We start from the raw sequence: 10,748 nt of genomic DNA on the forward strand, positions 1-10,748 counted from the left end.
ATGATTCCTTGTAAAAGACACACACACACTCAGATTACAGGAACATTGACTCCCTGATCACAGCAGAGAGAGACACACACACACTCAGATTACAGGAACATTGACACCCAGATCACAGAGAGAGAGAGACACACACACACTCAGATTACAGTGACATTGACACCCAGATCACAGCAGAGAGAGACACACACAAACTCAGATTACAGTGACATTGACACCCAGATCACAGAGAGAGAGAGACACACACACTCAGATTACAGGAACATTGACACCCAGATCACAGAGAGAGAGAGACACACACAAACTCAGATTACAGTGACATTGACACCCAGATCACAGAGAGAGAGAGAGACACACACACACTCAGATTACAGTGACATTGACACCCAGATCACAGAGAGAGACACACACACACACTCAGATTACAGTGACATTGACACCCAGATCACAGAGAGAGAGAGACACACACACACTCAGATTACAGTGACATTGACACCCAGATCACAGAGAGAGAGAGACACACACACACTCAGATTACAGTGACATTGACACCCAGATCACAGAGAGAGAGAGACACACGCACACTCAGATCACAACAGTGAGAGAGAGAGACACACACAGATCACAGCAGTGAGTGAGAGAGAGAGAAACACACACACACCCAGATCACAGCAGTGAGAGACACACACACACTCAGATCACAGCAGTGAGAGACACACACACACTCAGATCACAGCAGTGAGAGACACACACACACTCAGATCACAGCAGTGAGAGACACACACACACTCAGATCACAGCAGTGAGAGACACACACACACTCAGATCACAGCAGTGAGAGACACACACACACTCAGATCACAGCAGTGAGAGACACACGCACACACTCAGATCACAGCAGTGAGAGACACACACACACTCAGATCACAGCAGTGAGAGACACACACACACTCAGATCACAGCAGTGAGAGACACACGCACACACTCAGATCACAGCAGTGAGAGACACACACACACTCAGATCACAGCAGTGAGAGACACACACACACTCAGATCACAGCAGTGAGAGAGAGAGAGACACACACACACTCAGATCACATTGACATTGACACCCAGATCACAGCAGTGAGAGACACACACACACACTCAGATCACAGCAGTGAGAGAGAGAGACACACACACACACACTCAGATCACAGTGACATTGACACCCAGATCACAGCAGTGAGAGAGACACACACACACGCACTCAGATCACAGCAGCGAGAGAGACACACACACATACTCAGATCACAACAGTGAGAGACACACACACACAGATCACTGTGACATTGACACCCAGATCACAGCAGTGAGAGAGACACACACACTCACACCCAGATCACAGCAGCGAGAGAGAGACACACACACACAGATCACTGTGACATTGACACCCAGATCACAGCAGTGAGAGAGACACACACACACACCCAGATCACAGCAGCGAGAGAGAGACACACACACACTCAGATCACTGTGACATTGACACCCAGATCACAGCAGCGAGAGAGAGACACACACACTCAGATCACTGTGACATTGACACCCAGATCACAGCAGCGAGAGAGACACACACACACACTCAGATCACAGCAGCGAGAGAGAGACACACACACACACTCAGATCACAGCAGCGAGAGAGAGACACACACACACACAAACCCAGATCACAGCAGTGAGAGAGACACACACACACTCAGATCACAGTGTGCACCAGCACGGTGTCCCGAGCAGACAGGGACAGCTCCGTCTTGCCCGACGACCCCCCCTCGGACGCGGGCCCGGCGGCCGTGGCCCTGTGGCCCCGTGGCCGTCGTCCCCACGTCGCCGGTGGCCGCAGCAGCATGGCCAGCAGCTGCTGGCGGAAGGCGCGGCTCAGGCACGCGTGCAGCACGGGGTGGATGGCGCAGTGGCTGTACGCGAGCACCTCCGTGACCAGATTGGCCGTGAATCTGCGGGGTCAGATACAAGCGGACGAGTTGTTGTGGTGGCGGCGGTGGTGATGACAGGTCTGTCTTGCCCGACGATGATCTGTGGTGATGATAACACTGGTCGATCCTAACCGGTGGCCGGTTACTGTCACGTGTCTGCGTCCTTGAGCGAAATGTGTTGCTTGATAACACTGGTCAACACACTTTTTCTGGCACAAGGTATTCCAACGGGTGTAAGGTAATTTTGGGGTGCTGATTCCAAATCTGGCATCAGTTTTTGTCTATCACGTCAGGTTTTTTTGAGATATCAAATATTGCATTTTCAATAAAAACTGCGGAAGAAAAGTATTAAATAAATGTGGATATCTACATAAGATGATATTATAAACACACTATCCTAAAAATACAGCACCATATTTTAACACTAAAGCAGTCACTGACTCGCAACAACTTGCAATCACAAGTGACAGAGTTAATTTCTGGTAAAATCAATGAAAATGGGGTATGCAGATAGCATAAAAATGAGATGTGATAGAGCAAATCTGAGATCAGATTTGGAATCAGCACCCTGAAATTAGTCTAAAACAGCTGCAAAAGTCCAGGCCAGAAAAAAAATGTTTTTTTTGTTGACCAGTGTAATCATCATCATCAACGTCATCTGAGTGTCTCACTACAATGAACATCATCGTCGTCATCTTCTTGGTTCTTTCGATAAAGTCACGTAGAAGAGAAGTAATAAAATAATAAAAATAAACATAATGAAATATATATTATTATATTCTTTTATTATATGTTTTATTTTTATTATTTTATATATTATTTTATTATATGTTTAATTTTTATTATTTATTACTTCCCTTCTACGTGACATTACCGAAAGAACCAAGAAGATGAATCCCTGCAGTCACGAAAGCTTTAAATCGAAATCATCATCGTCGTCGTCATGATGAGGGGTCGGCAGAGAATGCGGCTCTGAAAAGGACTGCGTTGAGGTTCTTTGAATGTTGATGGGAGTCCAGTTTACTATGGGAGTCCAAATTACCATGGGAATTCAGTTTACCATGATCAGGGGTCAGCAAAACCTGCGGCTCTGGAGCACAAAGGGCGATGGGCAACAGAGGACGAGCGGACACAACAATCAGCATCGGAAGGAAATCCGATGAGCTATGAAGCTCTTTCTTCTTTTATCCTTCACACCAAAGACAAAGATCCCCCGTATAGCCTGTAACAGACTGTTGGGGCAAGTGCTGTTAGCGAGCAGCACCTATGAAGGCCAGAATGTTACACGAGGGGGTGTGTGGCCAGCAACACGCTCGGCCGCCTTTGTCTCCCCAGTGGCGATGTTTATACATCGCACCAGGTACACATTTTAGACTGAGTCGACCTAGGGGAGGCCCAGGACCGGTTCACTGATTTTGGCCGTGAGCGGGAATCGAACTCGGGTCGCCAGGTTCGTAGCGCAGCGTAGAGCTAACCGCTACACTACCGTTCCCCACTTGACACCACACCCACACACCCATACAGACACACACACCCACACAGACACACACACCCACACAGACACACACACACACCCACACAGACACACACACCCACACACACACCCACACACAGACACACACACCCACACAGACACACACACACCCACACACAGACACACACACACAGACACACACACCCACACAGACACACACACACCCACACACAGACACACACCCACACAGACACACACACACCCACACACAGACACACACACCCACACAGACACACACACACCCACACACAGACACACAGACACATACACACACACACACCCACACACAGACACACCCACACACAGACACACACACACCCACACACACACAGACACACACACACCCACCCACACACAGACACACACACACCCACACACACACCCACACACAGACACACACACACAGACACACACACAGACACACACACACCCACACACAGACACACACACACCCACACAGACACAGACACACACACACACAGACACACACACAGACACACACACACACACCCACACAGACACACACACCCACACACACAGATACGTCCAAGTAGCTCACCTGAGCGTCTGCTCTTGGCAGTTGCCGGGCGGGATGGAGGACCAGGCGTAGACGTCCACCAGGGCCACTGCGTTGTAGGGCAGCGTGCAGCTCACGAAGGCGACCACCGCGGCGTAGACGATGCGCAGGGCGCGTTGACGCCTCGCGTCTCTCAGCCGCAGCAGCCGCCACGCGATGCTGCCGTAGCAGAAGCTCATGATGGCTCCCGGGAGCACGCACGAGCCCAGCACCTGCAGAGCGGGGCGGGTGGGAGGGGAGTGCAGAGGGTGGGGGGAGAGGGGGGGGGGAGTGAGGGGGGTGAGGGGGGGAGTGGGACAACAGAGAGGGTGAGGGTGGGGGGGAGTGGGACAACAGAGGAGGTGGGGGGGAGGGGGACAGCAGAGAGGGTGGGGGGGAGGGGGACAACAGAGGAGGTGGGGGACAACAGAGGAGGTGGGGGTGGGGGGGAGGGGGACAGCAGAGAGGGTGGGGGTGGGGGGGAGTGGGACAGCAGAGAGGGTGGGGGTGGGGGGGAGGGGGACAACAGAGAGGGTGGGGGGGAGGGGGACAACAGAGAGGGTGGGGGTGGGGGGGAGTGGGACAGCAGAGAGGGTGGGGGTGGGGGGGAGGGGGACAGCAGAGAGGGTGGGGGTGGGGGGGAGTGGGACAACAGAGAGGGTGGGGGTGGGGGGAGTGGAACAGCAGAGAGGGTGGGGGTGGGGGGGAGTGGGACAACAGAGAGGGTGGGGGTGGGGGGAGTGGGACAACAGAGAGGGTGGGGGTGGGGGGGAGTGGGACAACAGAGAGGGTGGGGGTGGGGGGGAGTGGGACAACAGAGGGGGTGGGGGTGGGGGGAGTGGGACAACAGAGAGGGTGGGGGTGGGGGGGAGTGGGACAACAGAGGGGGTGGGGGTGGGGGGGAGTGGGACAACAGAGAGGGTGGGGGTGGGGGGGAGTGGGACAACAGAGAGGGTGGGGGTGGGGGGGAGTGGGACAACAGAGGGGGTGGGGGTGGGGGGGGAGTGGGACAACAGAGAGGGTGGGGGTGGGGGGGAGTGGGACAACAGAGAGGGTGGGGGTGAGGGGGAGTGGGACAACAGAGGGGGTGGGGGTGGGGGGAGTGGGACAACAGAGAGGGTGGGGGTGGGGGGGAGTGGGACAACAGAGAGGGTGGGGGTGGGGGGGAGTGGGACAACAGAGGGGGTGGGGGTGGGGGGGAGTGGGACAACAGAGAGGGTGGGGGTGGGGGGGAGTGGGACAACAGAGAGGGTGGGGGTGGGGGGGAGTGGGACAACAGAGGGGGTGGGGGTGGGGGGAGTGGGACAACAGAGAGGGTGGGGGTGGGGGGGAGTGGGATAACAGAGAGGGCGGGGGTGGGGGGGAGTGGGACAACAGAGAGGGTGGGGGTGGGGGGGAGTGGGACAACAGAGAGGGTGGGGGTGGGGGGGAGTGGGACAACAGAGGGGGTGGGGGTGGGGGGAGTGGGACAACAGAGAGGGTGGGGGTGGGGGGGAGTGGGACAACAGAGAGGGCGGGGGTGGGGGGGAGTGGGACAACAGAGAGGGTGGGGGTGGGGGGGAGTGGGACAACAGAGAGGGTGGGGGTGGGGGGGGAGTGGGACAACAGAGAGGGTGGGGGGGAGTGGGACAACAGAGAGGGTGGGGGTGGGGGGGAGTGGGCCAACAGAGAGGGTGGGGGTGGGGGGGAGTGGGCCAACAGAGAGGGTGGGGGTGGGGGGGAGTGGGCCAACAGAGAGGGTGGGGGTGGGGGGGAGTGGGCCAACAGAGAGGGTGGGGGTGAGGGGGAGTGGGACAACAGAGGGGGTGGGGGTGGGGGGGAGTGGGACAACAGAGAGGGTGGGGGTGGGGGGGAGTGGGACAACAGAGGGGTGGGGGAAGTGGGACAACAGAGAGGGTGGGGGTGGGGGGGAGTGGGACAACAGAGAGGGTGGGGGTGGGGGGGAGTGGGACAACAGAGAGGGTGGGGGTGGGGGGGAGTGGGACAACAGAGGGGGTGGGGGTGGGGGGGAGTGGGACAACAGAGAGGGTGGGGGTGGGGGGGAGTGGGCCAACAGAGAGGGTGGGGGTGGGGGGGAGTGGGACAACAGAGGGGGTGGGGGTGGGGGGAGTGGGACAACAGAGAGGGTGGGGGTGGGGGGGAGTGGGACAGCAGAGAAGGTGGGGAGTGGGAGGGACAGCAGAGAGGGTGGGGGGAGGGGTAGAATGGACAACGATAGACAAGATCACCCGTGTAGCCTTAACAGACTGTTGGGGCAAGTGCTGTTAGCGAGACAGACACACGCAGACACAGACAGACACACACAAACACACAAACAAACACACACACAGACACACACGAACAGACACACACGAACAGACACAGACACACAGACACACAGACACACACACAGACACACACAGACACACACACAAACAAACACACACACACACAGACAAACACACACACAGACACACACACAAACACACAGACACAGACAGACACACACACACAGACACACACACACACAGTCACACACACAGACACACACAAACAAACACACACACACAAACACACAGACACACAAACACACACACACAAACACACACACACACAAACACACACACACAAACACACAAACACACACACAAACACACAGACACACACAACAGACACACAAACAAACACACAAACACACACAAACACACACACAAACACACACAAACACACACACACAGTCACACACAAACACACACACAGACACACAAACACACACACACAGACACACACACAAACAAACACACACACAGACACACACACAGACACACACAAACACACACAAACACACACACACAAACACACACACAAACACACACACACAAACACACACAGACACACACACACAAACACACAAACACACACACAGTCACACACACACAAACACACACACAAACACACACACACAAACACACACACACACAGCTCACCTGCAACAGCCGCACAGTCGCCTTGCCACTCCCGTTGCCGTACACGCACTCGGCCGCGAGCACGCGGTAGTTGGCGAAGCTGGGCGCGCTCATCAGCAGCGCGGCGAGCCACGCGCACGCGCACGTGGCGTGCACGCGCCGCGCGGCGGCTCGCGGCGCGCGCGCCCAGCCGCGCGCGCGCACCACGGCCAGGTAGCGGTCGACCCCGAGCGCGGCGAGCATGAGGAGGCGCCGCACAGGTTGGTGCTGAAGAGGCCGCCCAGGAGACTGCACCGGGGGGAGGGGCGGGGGGGGTAGAGGGAGGGGGAGCATGAGGGAGGCGCCGCACAGGTTGGTGCTGAAGAGGCCGCCCAGGAGACTGCACCGGGGGGAGGGGCGGGGGGGGGGCGGGGGAGGAGGGGGGGGAGGGGGAGGGGGGGAGGGGGAGGGGGGAGGGAGGAGGGGGTAGGAGGGAGGAGGGGGTGGAGGGAGGGGGTGGGAGGAGGGGGAGGTAGAGGGAGGGGGGAGGGAGGAGGGATGGAGGGAGGGGGTAGGGAGGGGGGAGGGAGGGGGGGAGGTTAGAGGGAGGGGGGAGGGAGGTAGAGGGGGGAGGGAGGAGGGGGGATGGAGGGAGGGATGGAGGGAGGGGGGAGGTAGAGGGAGGAGGGGCGTAGAGGGAGGGAGGGGGGGGAAGGGATGGAAGAGGGAGGGAGGGTGGAGGAGGAGGAAAGGAGGAGGGAGGAGGAGGGAGCGGGTAGGAGGGTGGAGGAGGGAGGGAGGAGGGAGGGGGGAGGGAGGAGGAGGGTTGACTCAGGGTGACTACGGCCAGGTTAGCGGTCCACACCCAATTTGGCTACGTACGGTGCGGAAGAAGTTCAACGTACCCCCCCCCCTCCGCTGCATCACGCGAGCCAAGGAGGGTACAAAGACACAGATCGCCCGCATAGCCTGTTGGGGCAAGTGCTGTTAGCGAGCGGCACCTATGAAGGCCGGCAGAAACACCCGCGCATCACGCAACGCACGTGCGCCGAACTTCTTTCGCACCGTATGTATCCGACCGTGCCAACCGACCGACCGACCCTTCCTCACCTGCAGCAAACCTCCCCGTGGCTCCACCGCTCCGCGCCGCGCATCGCCGCCTGCACGGGCAGCATGGCGAGGAAGAGGACATCGCAAGCGGCGAGGTGCAGCAGGTGCAGACGCGTGCTGGTGCGTGGTCCTCGTGCGAGCACCAGCAGCAGCGGGAGGTGGCCCGCGATCCCGGCGAGCGCCACGGCCGCGTACACGATGGGAACGAGGCTCATGGCCGAGTCTTGAAGCCAGCCCGTGCACGCCGGGACGTCGATGATTGCGGCCAGGAGGTTGTTCGGTAACTCTGTGGAGTTGTCGTCGTCGTCGTATGAGTAGTTGGGGTCGAATTCGTCGTCGTCCGCCTTGATTCAGAGATAGGGGGTGGGGGTGGGGTGGGGTTAGGGATGAACGATTTTGGGGACATGATCTAGTTGGGGATATGATCTAGTTGAGATTTTTCTTGACACTTTTTGCGATTTCATTTGCGGTGTTTCAGTTCAATATTCGCTGTATCATAGATTTCAAACACGCGATGGAGCATTACCACGTGACACCATCAACGTATGAACCGCTCTATATATTCTAATGCAAGGGTGCTAACTTAAAATATATGAATTGCTTCCAACGTGGATTTATTAAAATGTTTTAATTGAAATAGAACAATCAAACAATTTGGGGTACATTATCTAAATTGCGATTTTTCTTGACACTTACTGAGATTTGATTCGCTGTGTATTAGATTTAAAACACGTGATGGAGCATTACCACGTTATACCATCAAGATACGAACTGCTCTAGACATTCTCATCAGAGGTCGTAAACGGGTTTTGATTCCTTACCCGTACCCGTACCCGGCCGCACCAGGGTCGCAATCAGGTACCCGATACCCGTGCCCTACCCGTACCCAGCTGGGTAGGGCACGGGTATCGGGTACCTGATTGCGACCTCTGGGATGAAGCCATGTTGCAGGCGCGGGTGGGTTGATTCCAGGAACTTGAATTGTGAGAAGAGACAAGACGTTGGGAAATGAGTGACAAACGGTTACTCACCAGTGACTCACGGCCTACCCGTACCCGGCCGCACCAGGGTCGCAAACGGGTACCCGTACCCAGACGGGTACGGGTAGCCGGGTATCGGGTAGGGTACGGGTATCGGGTATCCGATTGCGACGTCTGATTCTAATGCAAGGGTGAGAAATTAACATATATGAATTGCTTCCAACATGTATTTATTAAAATGTTTAATTGAAATTGAACAATCAAACATAGAACAGTTGTTAAGTTAAATACATAAAGTTATAATAAGAATAAAAAATAAAGCAATCCCAATAAGAAAGTAAATGGACTTTTCAAATCGCAAAAAAATCTTTGAGATTTGCTAATCGCATTGTTTAAAATTGCGATTAATCGATTTGAAATCGTCGGAAATTTACGCCAGTAGCCCTGTTCATGTAAATATGTGTGCTCGTGTGAACACGGTGGGTGTGTGTGTGTGTGTGGGAAAGGCAGGTAAGTAGGTGTGCGCCGCGTAATGGTCGAAACCAGTTTTGTGTCGTTGAACCGAGTTCTGTGAAATCGGCGAAATCTGACCGCGGCGCGTCCCGGATTCCCCGTATCACTCGGCCCGCTTTCGTTGGAACGACGGAGTCACCAGCCGTGGGAATAAAACGTAATTAACCCGGCGCCGTGAGTCGCTGTGGGTCGTGGGAACGACCTCCTTTGGTTCGGAAGGCCCCTTTGCCATTAAGCAGCGGCCGTTTCAGTCGTCGGGAGAGAGAGGAAGAGAGAGGGGGGAGAGAGTGATACAAAATCTATTTGTTTCAAATATTATTACTATTATTTTTAAAAAATTGTTTTAAAAAAACTAGAGAGAGAGGGGGAGAGAGAGGAAGAGAGAGGGGGGAGAGAGTGATACAAAATCTATTTGTTTCAAATATTATTACTATTATTTTTAAAAAATGTTTTAAAAAACTAGAGAGATAGAGAGAGAGGGGGAGAGGGAGGAAGAGAGAGGGGGGGGAGAGAGTGATACAAATCTATTTGTTTTAAATAGTATTACCATTATTGAAAAAAAATGTGTAAAAAAAACAAAAAAGATAGAGAGGGAGAAAGAGATTGGTAGAGAGAGTGATAAAAATATCTTTATTTTAAATATTAGCATTATTTTTAAAAATGTGTTTTTAAAAAAAGATAGAGAAGGGGAGAGGGAGCCGCTGAGTCTGAGTTCTGTCCCTCCGCCACGGACTCCAAGGCACTCGGTTCTCTGTCATCGTCGTCGTCGTCACCATCGTCGTCGTCATCATCGTCGTCGTCATCGTCGCCACCTTTCTTGCGGGGATCGTCGTCACGATACAGCGGCGAGGCTGGAATCGTTGCCGTTATCATCATCGACGTCGTCACCGTAATCAGATTTGAATTCATCAGCATCATCGTCAGCACCGTGATCATCGTCATCGTCAGCATCAGAATCGCCATCATCGCCTCATTGGGACACCTCCACTCGACGCTCTGAAGCTTTTGTCGCTGTGTCTCCAGCGAGCGAGTGAGCGAGCTAGTCTCTGAGCTGCTGAGAGACACGGCGAGACACGTTCTGCTGCTGTGACACGTGCTGGAACTGCGAGACACGTGGAAGGAACTGGGAGCCAGGTCTGGTGGTGAGTGTGGATGTTTTGC

The 10,748-nt window shown here is 54.9% G+C and overlaps 1 protein-coding gene across 1 annotated transcript; it reads right to left on the minus strand.

Moving 5' to 3' along the window:
• Positions 1-1,381: 1,381 nt before the first annotated feature.
• On the minus strand, positions 1,382-10,505 carry LOC133358240 (C-X-C chemokine receptor type 3-like). Its single transcript, XM_061576483.1, has 5 exons — positions 10,476-10,505; positions 8,095-8,438; positions 7,027-7,384; positions 4,064-4,293; positions 1,382-1,991 (listed from the first exon to the last, which is right to left on the minus strand). Exons 1-5 carry the CDS (start codon positions 10,503-10,505, stop codon positions 1,736-1,738), a joined length of 1,218 nt encoding a protein of 405 aa, XP_061432467.1. The 3' UTR covers positions 1,382-1,735.
• Positions 10,506-10,748: the final 243 nt, after the last annotated feature.

The sequence above is a fragment of the Lethenteron reissneri genome, chromosome 61 (assembly GCF_015708825.2).
Source record: "Lethenteron reissneri isolate LAM-NWPU_2019-01 chromosome 61, ASM1570882v1, whole genome shotgun sequence".
Taxonomy (NCBI): Eukaryota; Metazoa; Chordata; class Hyperoartia; order Petromyzontiformes; family Petromyzontidae; genus Lethenteron; species Lethenteron reissneri.